Source organism: Nanorana parkeri, unplaced genomic scaffold (assembly GCF_000935625.1).
Source record: "Nanorana parkeri isolate BGI_ZX_2015 unplaced genomic scaffold, ASM93562v1 scaffold3, whole genome shotgun sequence".
In the NCBI taxonomy this organism is placed as follows: Eukaryota; Metazoa; Chordata; class Amphibia; order Anura; family Dicroglossidae; genus Nanorana; species Nanorana parkeri.
In genome coordinates this window covers 197,562-217,131 of record NW_017306271.1, presented here as the reverse complement: position 1 = coordinate 217,131, position 19,570 = coordinate 197,562, and the positions used below count along the sequence as shown (strand labels likewise).

Genomic DNA, 19,570 nt, shown 5'->3' with positions numbered 1-19,570 from the left:
AAAATTATGTTAATTTTTACTATATGTATATTATTTACACATCAAGTTGACTTATTATTTCTGGTAGACTAATATATCGAGTTCTCTGCGATTCAGCAGACTAATTTAAAGCGGAACCCCTGGTTTGTGAATGAAAAGAAAAACTGCTATGTATATGAAAATTTAGCATTAGTATTGAAAATCATATCCACCTTAGAAACAAAACTTTGACATATTGCTAATTCCCTTTTATTCTATTCCTCTGAATTCTTCACTAGATGCCACTTATAGTCCCTTTTTCAGTTCAAAAGGCTTAGCAGCCTTTTACCCAGTGTCATGTCATCACTTTAGAACCCAAGGCACCCCTTCTGCTTCTTAGCCGCAAGGGGGATGCTTAAAAAAAAGACACAGATGAGAGAACAGATGGACCACCATGTCCTTGCATCTAGCACAGGAGCACAGCTTCGAAGTGGAGCACTACATTGTAGATAGACAATAGTACTGACTTTTTGTCATCCATATTTTTTGTCATCACTGGTGGCAGGAATTTAAGAGGAAACGGGGATACAACGGGTTTTTAACTAATAGTTTTCAGGACATTCTTCATCAAGATTGGAATTTCAAAGTAGGACTCTTATTATAAAATGCTGCAGCACTTAATTAGAAGTGCACCTGCGTTTATATATTTTTTTCTTAGTCCCCCTGCGAAGTCCCACAAATACTTGTTGGGCCTTCCAATGAAGTTTACCTAATGCAGCTTCCTGTGATGATGATGGTGTCAATGATGCTGCACTGCTGCTGAGTTCAGAGCAGAGCTGCCACTCTTTTATAGGTTGTGCCTGCTTGCACTACACTGGGATGAGATGGTTTTGCAGGGAGGGTGTCTATTAGCATTGTCACTGCTGATTCACAAGCCTGTAGCACCTGACTACACCTAGTCCCGCCACTGCTTTCTGGATTGACAGCACAGTCATGGGAGGTAAAGGAAGTTTTTATTTACTTTTTGAGGCTTGTCCATCACATAGTAACTGGATATGGTACTTATTTAGAATTTCATAGAGGAGCCTTTATTTGCACTTTAAGTAATGCCTGGAGTTCCGCTTTAAGAAACATTTCGAGAATGTTTGTTTCTTTTCTTATACATTTAAACAAAACACCAGGCATGCACATTACTTGTATTCTGTATTCATATTCTTCTTCTACAGATTTCATGCTGTAGTAGTCCAACAGTTACCTCCAGCTCAAGGAGCAGTAGCTCCTTCTCGTCTGTTGGATCCGTAGGCAGGACAAAATCTTTAGCAAATGGTTTATGTTGTGAATCAACCACCCCAGGTGTCTCTTCACCAGGCTTTAACTATCCAAGAGCACCAGGTTTTGAGCGAGAAGACCAGGTACGTGTCAAAATGGGCATTGGGACTTTTTTTGCATTTTATTTATTTGTTTATTTTGCAGCTTTCTTCTTTTCCTTCTCCTGATGAACTACGTAACCTCTTGATAGCGAAACCTTTTTTTTCCAGCCAGACATTTTATGTGATTTTTTTTTTTTGGATTATTATAGTACTCTGTCTAAGTAATATTATTTTACTATTAAATTTGTCATTTCTTTTACATTATTTTTATTTGAGTTTACGAAAAGTAAACATAACAGTAAGAATAGCCCCCTCAGGAGCAACAGATGTGGTAGATACCATCACATAACAACTAATACAAGTGAAGAACATTTATAATAGGCTCACAGTTTAGTCAAGGTTCAAGGCTCAAATATTAAATAAAGTATCTACCCATATAATGCACGTCTCTCCCTAATGGAAGGAATCATCAGAACTAAACAGATAGGGGAAGCAAAGCACATCACAAAGGGAGATACGAAAGGGATGGACAAAATGGATAGAGGGATCAGACTGTGCTCCCACGTGGCTGTCATCTCCAATGGACCACTGAATTAAGAACAGCTAAGACTAGTTTTGCTCAAGGAGTCCTCACAACAAACTAAATGAAAAATTGACCACTATCCCTGGAGACACTCATAAGAAATTTCTTAAAATTTGTGAACCTTGGTTGACCTTTATGCTATGTAACATCAAATGAGTCAAGAAGGTAGAGCCCTTAAAACATGGTAGCCATAGCAAGGCTGAGATCAGAATCCTAAGGAAACCCATCAAGGAACATTATAGATCGCAGGTAGGAGGGAGAGTTGCACTACTTGCTCTGTCTGATAGTAATATTTAGTAATATTGGTACACTAAGTCCTCCTCAAAGTTTTTGAGCATATAAGGTGGTACATGATTAATGGAATTTCAAAGTAAAACCACGATTTAATTTAAAGAAGAATTCCTGGCAGAAAAATATTTAACCCTTGCAGTGGGGCTACCTCGTCCCCCCTCCCCCCCCGCACTGCAGGGGTTAAGTGCTCCTTTTTTTATCTAGGGTCTAACATAACATAATACACTGTATTAGACACGATGACTCACAGGTCATTAGACTTCCGGCGTGCAGGGGGGAAAAGAAGCTGCCCGACCGGTCTAGCTGCAACGCAGGTCCAAGGTTCGGGTACGTTTTTATTTTAGACCTTAGATGAAAATGAGCACTTAACCCTTGCAGTGCAAGGGTTAATAAAATGTGTGCCCGGAATTCTGCTTCAGGGGGAATTTCCAAGCAGGTTTTTTTTTTTGGGCACTTGGATTACATTGCAATTACTCTTTAATAGGAGCACCTCAGGGGATTAAAAAAAGAAGACATTCTTGTATGTTTGGCGTAGATAAGCATCTAACATTTCTAGTGCAATTGTTTATTTTACTTTTTTCTAAATCTTTCTAAAGGTGCCCATACACTGTACGATTCTCGTAAAAGAATCGCGGGAAATCCCACGATCGTACGATAATCGTAGAGTGTATGGAAGGCGTGCGACCGTTTCTACTGTATGGTCGCACGTCTTCCGTCAAACAAGCAGGCTTGAAAACCTGCCGAGAATCGTACGATTCTCTGCGGGTTAGTGGCCTGCTTTTTCGACAACTGCCGAACGGGCCGGTGTGCGCACGCGCACACTGCCCATTTGCAGTGATCGGAAGCCCGCCCCTCACTGCGGTCATCGGAAGCCCGCCCCTCACTGCTGTCACTCTCTGCGGTCATCGGAAGCCCGCCCCTCACTGCGGTCATCGGAAGCCCGCCCCTCAGCGGGGCGGGCTTTCAATGATCGCAAGTACGATCTGCCTGTCTATGATGGGCAGATCTTTTAATAAGCTTACGACCATCGCAAGACAAAAGTCTTGCGATGGTCGTAAGGTGTATGGGCACCTTTTAATGTGTTTATAGAGCTTTCCAAAATGCCCTTAGTGAAAGAAAATTTGTAAAATTAAACTGTATGAGAACATTTATTCGTCTCTGTTCAGTAACGGGTTTTTTCAGACCCACTTTTCTGTTTGTAATCTGTCTTGTTATTTATATTGCAATTGCATTTGTTGTGTACTAGTTAATTACCATAATTCTAAACTAGTACTTTGTCTGATGAGCATACATTTTTAAAAACTCTCAACTTATTTCTTGCTGAAAAAAATAGAGAAAACATATTTTATGTTATATTTTCAACTTCAAGGTCATGATAACATTTCGGCCAAAACAATTGACTGCAAATGTTATTTTGTTAAACCACAATAAATGAAAACCTGACATTATAGACATAATTTTCTATAAAAGGTATTTTACAACAGTTTTTTTTTTCACATTTAAAAAAAAAAAAAAAAGCAAAAATATTTTTTGCCATACTTTTGTTGATCAGTTTCTTGAACTTTGTATCGTATACTCATATTTTTGTAAACACTAAGTCTATGTTTATTATAGATTGTTCTGAAGTTGCTAGTTTGTTTTGAGTGATTTATTTGATATTTTTCTGTTTTGTAGCTCCAGTCCTTATGCTGTATTTATTTCACCCAACAGTAGATATGAGTTGATGTGCAGAGTTAAAAATGTGCTGTCATTTAGGTTAGGGTTGACTTTATTTTATATCCAATTAGTTCATAATAATTTAGTGCTATTAAATCCCATATTTTTTGTAGGGTTGGGTTTTTATTGTAGTCTTAGGTGTGGAGATTTCACTTTGTTTCCTGTTGCATCGACTCCGTCATAGAGACCTACAGCAATGAATAAAAATGCAGTTTGTAATCTACCCAGTTACTAAACTTATTTAGATGGAATGTAGTTTTCCTTTCACTTTGTAAAAGATTGGTGCTTATGTATTGAAAGTGTTCTTGCAAAGCAAAAGCATGACTGGAAAAGCTAGTGAAGGAAAATCTTTCCAATGAAAATGATTAGCAATAAAACCACCTTTTTGGGGGAAAGGGTTAGAACACAGGGAGGGGAATTTATCAAAACTGGAGCAGACAAAATCTGGAGCAGCTGTGCGTGGCAACCAATCAGCTTCACTCTTTCATTTTCAAATCTTGACTGAACAAACTGAAGAGACATGCTGTATGGTTGCCATCGGCAACTACCTCAGATTTTTTTCTGTTTCAGTTGTGATAAATTCCCCTTAGGGTGTCTCTAGGACAGGAAGTGAGGAGCAAATATCTCCAACAAGAACCCAGAGTGCCACTAACTCTAAAGTTCTAGCCATTTCCTACACTACACACACTTTTTAAAAAAGTATTAGTAGTGTACTTGCACTCAAATCTTTATTGCTGATTGCTGATTGCATTTGCCTTACTTTTTAGGTGAAACACTGGTGATAGACAACCAGGCACAGTAATTTCTGAATTTGGTTTGTTTTTTTTAGTTGTTTGTGATGTGGCATTTGTGCTTCCCCTTATTGCACCTTCTCCATCACTGACATCTTATCCCAGTCTTTTTTCCAGGTCTGCATCTAGAATAAGACATCTTGGAAGGCCAGCTAGGGATGAAGTAATACAGTGCACAGTGAATTAGTTTGATCTCTGCACCCACGACATGCTGAGATTGTACACTGGCCTGCACATGTTTTTTGCCCTTGAAAACGCATATTGAGGTTAAGCGTTTAGGGCTTGTTCACACCAGAAGCGTTGAAAATAGCGGCCAACACAGCTGCAGTGCACAGATAATTTTTCCTTGTTTTGGTGGGCACAGTTTACGCCACCGTCTATCGCGGTGGGGCGCGCTGAAAACAATGATGCCATGTTGTCCTTTTTTTCAGCACAGCAGGGTGTGATGTGGTACAACTGCCTTGCGCAGCACTGTGAAATTTATGAACTGTTGCACGTAAACAGTGCGATGTGCGGAGATCAGTGCATGAGCACTGTGCCAGTCATTGCATGTCATCACAGACCAGCAGCCGCACATAAAGTGCAGCTTGTTGGTGTGAACGGGCCCTAACTTTACTGCCTGCATGTTGGTTTCTAGGTCAGTGACTAAATTCAGCTATACACGCTTATATTTTCTTCAACTTGAACAAAGAAAATATAACAGATTCCACCTTCCACGCTGACCCGTTCTAATGATCAACTTCTTCTATAGGGAATAGAGCCGCCAACGCAGCAAATTTTGTCCGATTCCTGCTGAGTCGGCTGAAATGTGTTGCATGTGTACCTGGCTTAAGTAGTAAAGCTTGAGGATGAGCAGGACAACCAAGAAGCTAGCAACTTGGAAAAGTCGACAGTGTCAGTGACTGTATTTCTGCATTAACCTTTTCCTTTTTAAAGTTTTTCTTGGCTGTATATGTCAAAATATTTACGGTCAGTAATTTGTGCAAGCCCTTTATGTATAATGTACAGCCTGTACTAAAATAATGTTTGTAGTCACTAGAAAGTCACAAGTCTTCTGCATACATAGTTTGTTGAAAAGCCATTAATGTGTTAATATCACCAAGGAATAATAAACAATTTTACCTATATTATATAACAAAAGCAAATTATGTTTTCTCTTTTCTGTCAGTTATTACTTTTATTTTAAAACTGCTATCACAAAATTGTCTCTTGTTTTCTAGGCAAAACACAAGTGCCTGTCTTTGGACAGTAATCATAAAATGAATGATCAAGAAAGCAAACAGGTAATTTAATATATTTCAGGAACCCAGGTATTGTTAAAGGGAAACGGCTCAATGTTTATTTTACTTTTTAAATAAAAACATTAATTTACAAATGGAGGGAGTGGGTTCAATTTGCTTCTCCGTCAAATATGTCTTTATTCAAGAATGCAGTGACAAATACAAACATATTGACCAAACTAGGTTCAAAACAGCAGAGATAAGGGGGTAGTCTGGAACATCAGAGGGGAAGCACTGTGTGAGAATAAAAATAGGTAAGAAAAGGATAGAATTATATTTACATCCAATAACAGTATATATTGAGATATAGATGCGTGGGTAATGTACACAAAGTAAAAAAATTAAATAAGTGTAGATGTTTTAAACAGAGCCTTCTGGCAAAACGGGATTTAAATTAAAGTGACACTAAACTCAGTTGTTAAATCTTAAAAATGCATTCAAGTACCTTAACTATTAACAAAAATGTATCTTACTTGTGTATCACTCGGCTGTAGATCCTCAAATTATCTCTAACATCATGTGGATACCGTCCTTCCTTCTGGAGGGTGGCTACTTTTGTTTCCCACGGTCCCTGTGTGTGTTGTGAAGTAGCCACTGCATTAACAAACACAATATACATACTACACTACACTATAGACCTGGACTCAAAACGCATGCAAATGTATTGAAAAATGGACCGGTCTGATTTTTACCAAAGCACTGCTACGCAGTGCATATTTGTGAGTGGGTCAGTTGGTTTACATGTGTTTTGATTAAACATGCATTGTTTTGTGTGCCAGCGTGCGCGTTAAAAACTGGGCTAAGGCTGACTCCACACACTTGGGGTATGTTTACCACAAAGCACGTTGATGTGCAATGTGTAGACCTGACGAAAATGAAAATGAAATAGCTGAATAATCCGTTTATAAACATCAAACAGAAAACTTCAGTACTATCCATAAATGCAAATTAGGGTTGCAACCAACTAATTGATCGATAATAATAGATTATGAGAATAGTTGTCAACTATTCTCATTATCAATTAGTTGGTTGGATTCCCTAGCTCTCTCTTCCACGCTGGGAGAAGGGCACAGCAAGCAGTGGGCGGGTGCAATAGCTAGCCTGCTATGGAATCTTGCCACTGGCAGCTGTCATTCCCTGGCTGAAAATATTCAAGCACCATGGGCTTACAATACATTTATTTGAAAAACTTAATAAAGGGTGGGAAGAAAGTCATTTTTGGTTTCGGCCTGACAAATTCTGCTGCAGGAGATGCATTGCAGTGCCATTCATTTCAATGGTACCCCAAATGCGCCTCCCACCCAGTGTGATAGCCTGCACTGGAACGCAAGGTACCGCAATGCTGTTCCAGTGCAGCGCGAAAATTATGCATGCAGTTTTATTAAGTAAACTTTGTGTTTGTAACATTGCATTTGTGTATTTTATTTTAAATTTAAGGATGGTATTTATTTATTTTATTTTTTTACCGAATAATCGAATAAATAATCAGCCAACTAATCGATTTATGAAAAAAATCATTCTTTGCAGCCCTAATGCATATCTGTGGGCATAGATTATTGTAGCTGGATGGTGTTAGTAATTATAATCTGTAGTAGTTTTATTGTGTTTTACATGCACATAGTTTTACCTAATTTCATGTCTGTTGAACAGAGCCATCTCAGTGTTTTCTCGGTGGTGAACCCACTGGCTTCCAGTATAACGTCCAGTATCACATCTAGCCTGGCATCCAGTATTGGCTCAGACAGTTCATCCCCCACTGCTCTCTCATCAAGTGTTAACGCCAGAGCACTTCCGTTCTACCCTACTGGTAATACTGTTGAATCGGTAATAGGTAAGTGTAAAGTATCTCTCATTGTTTGTTTTTGTATTGAATATGTCATTAAAGTGCTCCTGTGATTTTGCAGTAAATATGATTTTTAGAAGTAAGGCTTCATTCACACAGGGCTATTAGTTTCCCCGAAAATAAGACAGTGTCTTATATTTTTTTTTCCTACGAAAAAATATAAGACTCCCTCCTTGGCGGGAGGGAGCTGCGGCTAGCACTATCTTCAGGGATTTCTGTAATATGAGATCTACCACCGAACTAGGTCTTATTTTCGGGGTAGGTCTTATATTACAGAAACCCCTGAAGATAGTGCTAGGTCTTATTTTCGGGGTAGGTCTTACTTTCGGGGAAACACGGTATGTGCAGCTGGGGATTTCTCCTGCAGTATCCTGTGGATTCTTGCGGCAGGAATACCTGCGGATTTGAATAAATGTGTGTCCCTGGAAGTAATCTTCCTGCATCCAGGGACAAGCATCTGCCCCAAACCGCAGATAATCAATTACATGCGGACAGCCATGGACAGATGGAGGCCACTGTCAGCCTGCCATTCATTTGAATGAGCATAGTGGCTGCATCTGGAAGGGCACATCCACCGTTTCTTGTCACAGGAAGACTCACCTTAATAGCCCTGTGTGCATGTAGCCTAATTATGGGCACTGTTTTATACATATCTACTCTATACAATCAATCTTCATCCAATCGGGCATGTCCTTGCACTACATAGTTGTTGGTAAAGCTAAAGGAAATTGAACAATCAGATTTTGTAAGTTGTGTGGGGAGCTTTAAACTATTTTTTTCTTGCTGAGATCCAAGCTCTGCTATCTGTAAACACAATTCACTTTTTTTCAAGTCATTAGGGGAATCTTCCTACTTTATTTGGCCACTCCATTAGTTTGATGTTGCCCTCTTACCCTGCCCCTACATCACCACAGATGCACACTTGGGCTCCATCCACACCTGGGCATAAAATGCGCAAAACACAAAAAAAAAACATACATGCATCATACGTGCGGCACAAAAAAGAATCAAATGCGATGTGTGAACGGAACCTTATATGATGTAAACAGCAGTAGCTGTCGATCACAAGGCTTGCAAGTATGCTTCATAATACTCCTTTTGCAGAGACATTATCCAGTTATCTTAAACCTGTGTGTGCAGAGATTGCCTCCAAGACTGGCAGCTTGGCTCCACTTTCCTATAGGTGTGCAGGGACAAAGATGGAATTTCTCATCAAGGGAATAGAGGGCAAATTTTCTTTTAATGCATAAGTGAAGCATTCATGAATGTGAATATGTAGATTCTTCTATAAACAATCTGAAACAATTTTATATAGTAGTACATACATTACTTTCAGACTTAATATAATTTTGCAGTCTTATGTAAGATGTACATTTTCCCAATTATTTAACTAATACTGACTGAGTGTTGAAGTGAAGATTTATGGCCAGTCTATGGACATTCTAGAATCTCCATGTTGTTTAACTACTAAATGAACTTTAATTAAAATCTAATCAAACCTTCCATTTAGCTATTAGACATGGCTGAGTGTCTTACCACCTCCATAAAATAGCACAGGAGTAACCACCAAGCATTAGTGCTGTCATTGTTCTCCAGAGGGAACCTATGACCTGTGCAGTCAGTTAAGACAAGCTCTTGTTAATCACTGACCTACCAAAGCTCTCACTCTTCAGTCTTGTGGCTGTATCCCGAGTGGTCTCCTGGCTCTAGTGTTTGCCCTAGTGCCTTCTCACGGCATTACCATTGTGGGACACTTGGAGATGACCTCCTATGGAGACAACAGTGGTAAATGATCCTTCCAAAGGGTTATTCTGGCCTCCAAGAGCTAGATCTTGTTCTGGCAGGAATTGGTGCTGGAAACTTTTCATTGCCTGCAGACAGTTTAAACCAGCATAGTTCTTCTGTAGAAAGGTCTACAGTATATTTGCCCTTGTGTCCCTATCTTTGGTCAGGGAATTACCCGCCTCTCTATTGTTGCAAGAGAGTCCTGTGTGAAGGGGTCTCCCTCTCCAAGGCACCTCCTTTTTTCTACTCTCTTCTTAGACTGCCTCAGCCCTTCTCTCTGCTGATGTGGATCAAGTGTCTGAGCAGACCAATTTGTCTGCCTTGACAATCAGGTGGTTCTGGACCTGATGAATCAGTCTTCAGTGCTGGTGCTGGCTATGACTTCTTGACCTACATTCAGGAAGATATGGTCATTGTAGAAAACCAGTCTCCTGGGCTACATTCTAGAGTCCCAGGACCCATGGTTCTTCCTACATTGTGGGATCAATCCCGGGTCGGGTTTCCTGATAAGAACACTATTGTACAATGTTGAGGAACTGGTGTGCCTTTACCATCAAGGAGTAACAAGCATTTTTGCTGTGACAAGATCCTTACTTGGGTGAAACCTTGGGTTCTAGTCCTGTCCACTGTGTTTCCTTTAAGTGCGATCTTTAGAAGGCCAGTTTATTCCAAATGGTTATTTCAAGACATGGGGAGGGGGTCAATTCACCAAGTGCATTCCAGTTCCTGTTTTGCTGGTGAAGGATGTCAGAGGAGGGCCACATGATACATTGGATAATCTGCAAGCTAGTTTCCTGATGCAGGAATCCTCTTGATAGCAGGGAATTCTTTACTAACTCAATGGAATCCATTCACCTGGGTCTAGACCATCCCACCTTGGTGGTTCACAGACTCGAGAAGTAGGCCTTTCCAGCAAACTTCCTTGTTTTGCATATACCCAGGCAACTATTCTTCAATGTTATGCTAAGTCTCTTGGAGTTGGGTAGTCAAGTGCATTTCTAGGCCTGTGACTCTGTCAGTTTCCAGGATAGGCAGATTATTTTCAGGCAGGTTCTCCCGCAGGGCTTGGTCCTCAGCTCTATCTGTGCAGGTTTGGTAACGAGATCTACCCTCTCGGCCTGGTGTGGTGGGTGTCTGCTTGGCAGTCCTTTTAGACATGCACCCACTCTCTCTCTTGGACCTTTTAGTTGAGTTGAGGCTTAATCTTCAGTAATCTAGGCATCCCCCGGGGTATCTCTCACCAGAAAATCGTGGCTTCCCTGGTCTCCCCTTACCAGAAAATCGGTCTCAGATTCCTCTGTTGGTCTCAGTTCTTGAAGATTTCCTTTTTCTTATTGATCACATTAAAGCAGTGTCAGGGCAAGGTCATTTGGCACCCAAGGCAATAAGGCCAAAATGTGCCCCCTCTATACTCATGAGTTATGAAAATAACAACCGAAGAGAATAGGGCTTTTTAGGTGACTCCTAGACAATGCAAAGAGATGCAGCTAGACATGATGACACGTAACTCATTTCATAATAAATACATATCTAATAAATTAATATCCTGGCTAGCAAACATTGAATTCATAAAACATAACACAATAATTTATGACAAAACCACATTACATATATAATCAGCATAACACCTCTAGGATCCCGTACAGATTTGTATTGTGCACAATGGCAATAATTAATATTCTTAGCGTTGAGTACATTATAACAATGTCCGTAGTTAATTGATCAGTCAAATATATTGTCACATATTTCATAATGCTCCATATTTCCTCTGAAAAATCTGTACTTGTCCATTCTTCGACGCGTTTCGCCGTAGCTTTATCAAGAAGTTTATAGAGGTGGCCTGTGAAATCCATATGAATATTAGAGTAAACATCCAATTAACTCAAAATAACACACTAGCTCTATAAAAACATACATAGGTCAATAAATAAAGAAATACGTCTATACCATATATCAGAGATTTCTGATGACGAGCAGATTGGCACCTAGGGGAGCCCCTCCACTCAGCCAGGAGGCCTGGGGGCGAGGGGGCACATCTATCCCAACAAAACAAAAATGGATATAAAATGACAAATTGAAAACAGCTCCCTGAGCCTTCCCAGATCAGTGAGTATGCAAAACAGATCTAAAATATGCTACAATTGTCCCAAACTATTGATACTTCTGTGTGTATCAATAAATATATGAGTCAATGTCTCCCATCTAAATTCCATATGTGTCTATGCCATCTCCCATCACGGGAGCGAGCTTGAAGCGGTGACTACTTTACAACACACACAGGGACCATGGGGAACAAATGTAGCCACCCTCCAGATGGTAGGACAGTGTCAGCACCAATTCAGAGATGATTTGAGGATCTACAGCCCAGTGATACACAAATAAGATACATTTTTGTTAACAGTTAGGGTATTTGAATGCATTTTTAAGATTTAACTCCGGGTATTAGTGGCACTCTTTATTATTATTATTATTATAAAGGCTTTACTGTATATAGTGCCAACAGTTTGCGCAGCGCTTTACAATATAAGGAAGACATTACAATCACAATACAATTCCAGACAAGATGGTAAGGACGGCCCTGCACGTGAGGGCTTGCAATCTATACGGGAAACTATAACTAAATACGGACTAAGGGAAACTAGATCAAAACGAAAGACCTTTCCTACACTAACCAATTATGATTTATCTTTTAAATAGAATGGAGCATGTGATTGTAACGGGCAACATTTATAGTTTTGCAGCAATTGTCATAGATCTGCCTCACTGACCTTTCCTCAGCTTGTGCATTAGGCAACACTGACACTTGCAGGCGTTCTGCAGAGCAAGGTGCACTAGAATCTCACCTGTGATGCACACAGATCTCTGTGATATTGCGAGTCCTCCTTTATTCCTGGAAGCATATGACATCCTCCTGATGTGACTGCGGTCACATGATCAGGGAGCTGCTTTGATTAGCTACCTCAGTACAGTGTGTGAGCAGAGCAGGGGACTGCAGGCAGTGAGTCAGCACTTACACAGCTGGTAAGCACAACTATGTCTGCATTTCTCGGGCTTCCTTTAGATATTCAGTGCATTCATACGCAGTCATTCATTGCTCATTTACTGACACTTTCATACATTTAGTTATCTGGCACACTTTGATGTTTGGGACCGCAGCCAACTTTTGATATCCAGTCACTGCTCTTAGCTGGGTAAACTGTACTGTAGTAAAGGATGAGACGGCATCAAGCAGGTTTAAAGGTAACAAAATGACGCTGCTCTGTCGAAGGGCTTACAGCTTTACATAACACTGCAAGTTGTATCGGTGAGGTTTATGAATGAGCCATTCAAGGCAGAGGCACAGGAGCATGTACACACACCACGCCAAAGTTAATCCCTGTTAGTTTTCCTTGATTTTATAGGTTTTTTTTTCATGCAGAATTATTAGCATTTTTGTATGTGTAGATTGCGTGTATGTGCGTGATTGAGATTCTATGCACCCACATACACACGTCTGATATGTACTTTTTTCTTTTGCCAACAACATTTTACTCTTGTCTCTTCAATATGTTACATAATAGATGTAGATGTCTTTAAATAGCCGACAGCCTTTTATGGCACCATATGTGACTATTGGGTCTGTAGAAATAAAGCACCTTCTAGTTATAGTTTAGTTATAGAAAATCTATTTTTTTTTGTTTATCAGTGGTTGCATTTTGCTTAGCTGCATTGTGTTTTTGTATGGTTAGTAGAAAAAAAAATGATATATTTTACACAGGGACATTGTTGGCTCTGGCGAGAGCTGTAGAAGGACTAGTTATCAATGCTTTGTGGGAAAGGATTAAATGAGTGCAGCTTCAAACCTGACTAAAATATTAGAAAAATGTAAAAATTCAACTTAAACAGCCTTTTTTCCATGCATTTGTATCTGAATTGTGGGGCTGCTGGTCTTCCCATGTTAGAGCCTCGCTCTGACTCTCATGTGAGTCAGCATTTGATAATCCCTGTCTCCTTGCATGAGTCAGTGAATCCCTCTGATGAATGCACACCTTTTATGTTGGACATTTAACAGATTATTATTTTTTTTTTGTGCTGATATTGTCTATATATTTTAGTGCTTTACTTTGCTTGGCCATTGTTTTATTGTGCAAGGGTTGGAAAAGGTGTTTCATTAAGCTAGCCATACACTCTTTAGGTTTTTATCTAAAAGAAAAATTCTGTGCAAAACTTTTTTTAAACCTTGCAGTGGGGGTAACACCCGCACTGCAAGGGCTAACTAACTGCTTATTTGTATTTAGGTGCTAAAATGAGAAAGTTATACTCAGCTGAACATTGGAGCCGGCTGTCACAGTGCTCCTCCAGCCTGTCTCCTCCTGCGTCCTATACACAGTGGATTGAATGTGATGACTCAAGGATCCTTAGACCCACCTCAGAGGAGGGGGAGCGTGGCAGGAAGGACCGGTTCAGTGAGTATAACTTTTTTTTTTATCACCCAGTCAAAAATGAGCACTTAAACCTTGCAGTGTGAGGGTAGACCCTCTGCAGAGATTAATAAAAGTTTTGCCTGGACTTAAGTTTTTTCTCCTTTTTTTCTCTTTACCCTATCCACTCTAAAGAGTGTGGATGGAAGGAATCTCCCCTGCCGGCTGCTGAAATCCAAAGCATAAGCTGCATCTGATTGAATGCAATCGCTTTTCTTCTGCCGATTTGCCAACAGGGCCACCTGCCCCTCGTATTTCGGCAGATTCAGCAGGAATTCAAGAAATTTATATGGCTAGCTTTAGCCTAGTTAGCACTGTTTTATGCTTGTCAGTCAAAGAGCAATCCCTGTATTCCATTACAATGATTCTTTCAATGTCTATTATTAGCACTGATGCCTTGCAACACTGGGGTCCTTGGTTAATTTTCCACGTGAGATGCTGTCTTCATGGAGTTAGTATTTTTGCAGGAATTTCCTCTGGGTACTCGTTAAATTGGCTTCGATCAGAGCTGCCTGTAATGAGTTGAGTGTATGACTGCGTGACTGGTAGGAGCATTGTAAGCTCCTTAGAGGCAGGTGGTACTTAAGCTCTGCAGATCTCATTGGGTTCAGGTTGTTTGTACATCACTATACGCTTTTTGCGTTTAAAACAAATCAGATGGACTGATTTATTACTTTTTATATACAGTGTATAGCTGTTAAGTGATCATATTTATATGTCAGGTAATATGCTGTTTGTTTTACAGGTTCTGCCCTAGATCCTTATTTTAGCAATATAAATGTTGCATCCTTAGACAAAGAATTAGATGACACAGAGAACAGTGACCTGGGATTATCAAGTAAGCATTTACTTTATGCATATTTCAGTTTAGTTTTTTGAACATTTGTCTGTGAGAGTGGTTTGAGTTTGTTGATGTGTAAATGTGCATCCACCTATTTATTGATGAATACAGCACTGCCTTATATATTCATAGCACAAGAATAAAAAGAATACTGAGCCATTCTTATCAGTGTCCATCCCTGAATAAGCTTTCAGATTAATGTCTCCAGCACAGTCATACAAGAACACTCACACTTTTATGGGAGGAAATGGGAGCACCCAAAGGAAACCCAAACAAATGCAACTCCTTGCAAAAAGTAATGTGAAACACAGGCAGAGTCTGCTTACTCCATGCAGATAGTAAAGAGAAGCCCAGGAAGCACAGGAAACCCATGCAGAGAGTAATTGGACACCTTGGGAGCACACAAACGTAATAAAGATCAGCTCATCTACCTTTTCATGAGGTTTGTTTATCAACCCCCAGACATTAATAAAAAATATTAGTAAGTACTACTTTAAATAGTCCTGCAAAAAAAGTAATAATGACTTAATAAATTCATGATCTTCTCTTTAAAATATGAAAAAAAATAAGATATACCTTTTTTTTCACACTGAAACTCTTGATATTTGTACTAGGAACTGATGTGGAACTCTAGATACATCTCAAAAGATGAACTGATCCTGATTAACCTTCCATTGTTTATCAAGCCCCTATTGACCCCCGGCCATTTTATCACCTCTTGGGGGTTGATATTGATCACTTTGAAGGATCCCTTATTTAGATGGTTATAGGAAACCCGGGGAGGTTGTCCAAACTCAGTGCAGATATTGGGTTCAATTCACAAAGCTTTATCACAAGCCTAAGGCGTTCTGTTTTCAGCCATGTGACTGTAGTTTTCTAATCTCATTGGACCAAGCTGAAAATAACTCAGTTTGTTTTTCAAAAATGACCCCTATTCTAGTGTGTTAGCTTTGTGAATGGAGCCCGTGAAATTCAATAACATTAGATTACAATTGTTATACCTTTTTCCAAAGACGTTTATTCCCAAAAATGTTTTAAGCAAACAGAACCTGATTAATCAAACCATCTAAGGGAGTTATTGTCTCAGAACATCTTCATTGTCCTTGGGAACCAATTAGATTTTTTCTTTTGTACTCCCATGCTGCACAGGTAAAATGGTTGGAGTATTTGTCTTATTAATACAGACTGAGACAGTTATTTCCATAGACTCTGAAAAACAAGCCCAGAGCTCAACACAAACAAAACAATTACTTTTGCATTGCCCTCATGTATAAGCAAGTGAGGCTTCAGCTCTATGAACCTAAGAGTGAAAAACTATAGGAAACACTAAAACACACCTAACTAGTGTTCAGAAACCCACCTGCTTCCCTCATGACTAAAATTAGGGGATACATCTATAAATCATTTTATTCAGCTATATGTTGGGCAAATGCTTTTGAACTGCATTCATGCCACTAGATGGAGCCGAGGAGCAGTAGTGAGAATGCCGTGTGACCGCCTTTTGCCCAGTGTATAGAAGGGAGGATTATATATACAGTATATCCTTCCCTTAGCTTTATCTTGTCAAATATGGAAAATCCTGAAATAATAATTTTATATAAAAATCCTGGAATATATTTATTTTAAATGTGCATTGGATATTTTTTTCTAATGCTCGCCTAACATGATAAGCTACGGCAGTTTCTGCCCTACAAGATGGGTGGGAGACTGTCAGTAATGCTGAAGGTCGTCTATGCGGCTCCTGGGCTGGGTGCCCTCGCTCCCCTCCTTTCCCTCATGCTTTCCCCCCCTCTTTTCGCACTCCTCTTGAGTTTTACATACACAGTTCCTGCTTGAGTTTTAAATACTAGTATCTATACCCCTTTCTTATTCTTTCTGTTATCACTTTAACAGCTTTGCTTACCTGTTTACGAGAGGCTATATTGTCTCTCCGCATTGCTTCATTACTTAGATGTTTGTAATCATTACCATTGCTATGCACCCAAGTGATTGTTCGCTCTCTAAGCTGCATTCCTATACTTAAATTATCTGTCCTGGACTGGATGCATGCGATCACCTGATTATTAGTATGCGTCATAGATGTTTTTTTTTGTTTTTGACTACCGTTACTCTATGTTGCCGAAGCTATAGTTTTGATACATCTGACTTGGATATCGCTGTACTGTATTTTGAGATTTATACTGTTTGCCATGTGTTATTAATAAAGAATTAAATAAAGTTTAAAAAAGGTAGGATTTAATAACTTGAATCATTTATGACTTGGCAGTAAAATTACAATTTTAGTAAAAATTATTTTTTGGCTCTTTAGTTTTATTATGACTATATAGGTTTTTTAAATATCTTGCCTGTCCAGTGGAAGGTATACAATATTTGCTAAGTTACCCTAGGAAAGTTTAGACATGGTGTTTTTTTTTTTTTTTAGTGTTTAACAAAATGTTCGTACTTGGTACGTTATCTCCCTAGCCTGTTCAAATGTAATGTGACCAGATGGGTATGAGATACTATGTAAACAGTTTGTTATTTCAAATTTATGCCATTCTATTGTATGTTGGTCTAATAAAGGGAGAGAGGTGGGCATTTAAAGGGTCAGCCTGTTAAAACTGAACAGAATTTAGCAGATTTAAAGCCAAGGGCCATGCTCCCACCCTACCTCAGTGTGTATTCTAAGCTTCACCCCCCAGTTAGCTTTTCCAGGTGTCTTCAGGCTAGGCATGTGGGGTCCTTTTCCTCTTTGCCTCCTCTCTGGAACTGGGTCATCTTTAATTACGAGAACAGCACTGATTTTCTTTGCATCTTTATACTGCTAGTGGGTCCCCGATCTTCTACACTTACAATATGTCCTCATTCTTTTGTGTTAAATGACACTGAGCATCATTTAACTTGGAAGGCTGAGGACATCTAGTGGCAAAAATGAATTACTGAGAGGATCAGCCCTGAGGAGTAGGTGAGTATTACAACCAGCGCTGTTTTGTTTTTTTGTTTTATAATACAGTCGATGGACCTTTTTATTTTTATTCCAATTGGCTTCTCTTGTGGACATTTGTGGTTAGACCTTGAGTTTCCAGGTTTGAACATGTACTGCAGCATTGGGGGGAGCACGCTCAATGCTGGATATTAGATTTGTGTTTTGCAATTGAGAATGTGACGGGAGAAGTAGAAAAAATCCAAGATATCACCAGCACACTATGTTTAGATGAAAAGACAGGACACTTTATTGTCACCAACAGAAAGCAACGTTTTGAAAATCTAGGAAGGGGTCCTTAGTGGCTTTAAAATGTAGTTTCCTGTTGGTGACAATTAATTGTCCTTTCTTTTTATCTAAACATGGCGTGCTGGTGATTTCTTGGATTGGGACTTATGTTGTGGTGGTGCCTTCCGACATTTCAGCATAGCACCCTTTATGATTGGGCCTGAATGCTATATGGAGTGCACTGGATTCTTGGATTTTAACATAGTATAGAAACACTGAGCACTGAGATATAGGGAATGGACCCTGTAATTAGAGTCCCGAAGATAAATGCAAAGCTGGTGGGTTTCTTGGCCTACCAGACTCCATCTATACCTGGTATATCAATGTTGGGTGGCCTGACATTTTAAATGGATGTTGGTGGAGTGCACTTATCATAATTGTCTGCATCATTTCCAATCCCAACCTGGTTATCTTCTTTCTTTTTCTAAGTTCCACGGAATTTGATTGGTTGTTTTGGGCAATACTGACAAATATTCTTTCAGAGACCATTTTAGAAGCCTACTGTATTATGCACTTTTTATTTTGGGTACAGTTAGCATTCCCCTGGAACCTTGATGGTTACTTTAAAACTAGTGATGAGGCTAGTTTTGGTGCAATTCCAGTTTACATGAGTTCTCCCAAGCCTGCTCAAAACTCTGCCCGCCACCTCTTTCTCTTGACCCAAACAGTTGGAGGGAGGCCCATCCTTGCCCCACAGCTATACATCATGAAGGAACGAGGAATGCCCCTGCTGCGATATCTGACACTAATTGAGTCAGGAGAAGGGGTGGTGGTCAGAATTTTGAGTGAACTTAGGTGAACTGGGTTCACACCAAGCCTATCCCTATTTAAAACTTATGCAGGATCAAAGTATCAGTGTGTCTGCACTAGGATCTTACAGCGACCAATCTTTGAGATTCCAGCTAAATTTTACAGGGCAGGATTTAATTTGACTAAAAGCGGTGACGAAATAGCCAAAGCTTTTTCTACTCAGTGTCTGTAAATGGGGAGTGGTAACCTTTGGAATGCTAATACTTTATTTTTCCCTTTCCTCCTGTAGGTCAGAGGTTGTTGGGAAGTTCAGCTCCAGTAAATATTCCAGGTTCTCTTGCCCGTTCCTCCTCTCTGCATTCATCCTCTTCTCTCTCAACGTCACCTTTAAGTTCTCTCTCCCAGTCACTGTCACAATCTTATCTGTCCTCCAGCATGGCACCACGCCAGCAGCAGGCACAGACGCTGAAATCTGAGCACAGCGTCTTAGGCACTTCCTCCTCTTCACACAATTCATTAGGTAAGATTTCAGGTAATGTGTAATGTTTACCTTGTGATTCAAGAGAACATGATATTGCGCAATTTATTTTCTTTTTTAAAGTTTATGTAAACCCAAAAACAAAAATGTAATATAGTGCAGCTTACCCATCCT

General features: G+C 39.7%; 1 protein-coding gene across 3 annotated transcripts in view; it reads left to right on the top strand.

Moving 5' to 3' along the window:
- The window catches only part of UNKL (unkempt family like zinc finger), a 73,042-nt gene that overhangs the window by 47,923 nt on the left and 5,549 nt on the right, over positions 1 to 19,570 (top strand). The window contains exons 9-13 of one of the 3 annotated variants that reach the window (XM_018570283.1): positions 1,185 to 1,370; positions 5,930 to 5,992; positions 7,640 to 7,820; positions 14,823 to 14,915; positions 19,208 to 19,438. In XM_018570283.1, the coding sequence (XP_018425785.1) occupies positions 1,185 to 1,370; positions 5,930 to 5,992; positions 7,640 to 7,820; positions 14,823 to 14,915; positions 19,208 to 19,438 (754 nt within the window). The remainder of the gene's footprint in view (positions 1 to 1,184; positions 1,371 to 5,929; positions 5,993 to 7,639; positions 7,821 to 14,822; positions 14,916 to 19,207; positions 19,439 to 19,570) is intronic. The other 2 variants (XM_018570349.1, XM_018570422.1) reach the window with 2 other exon arrangements.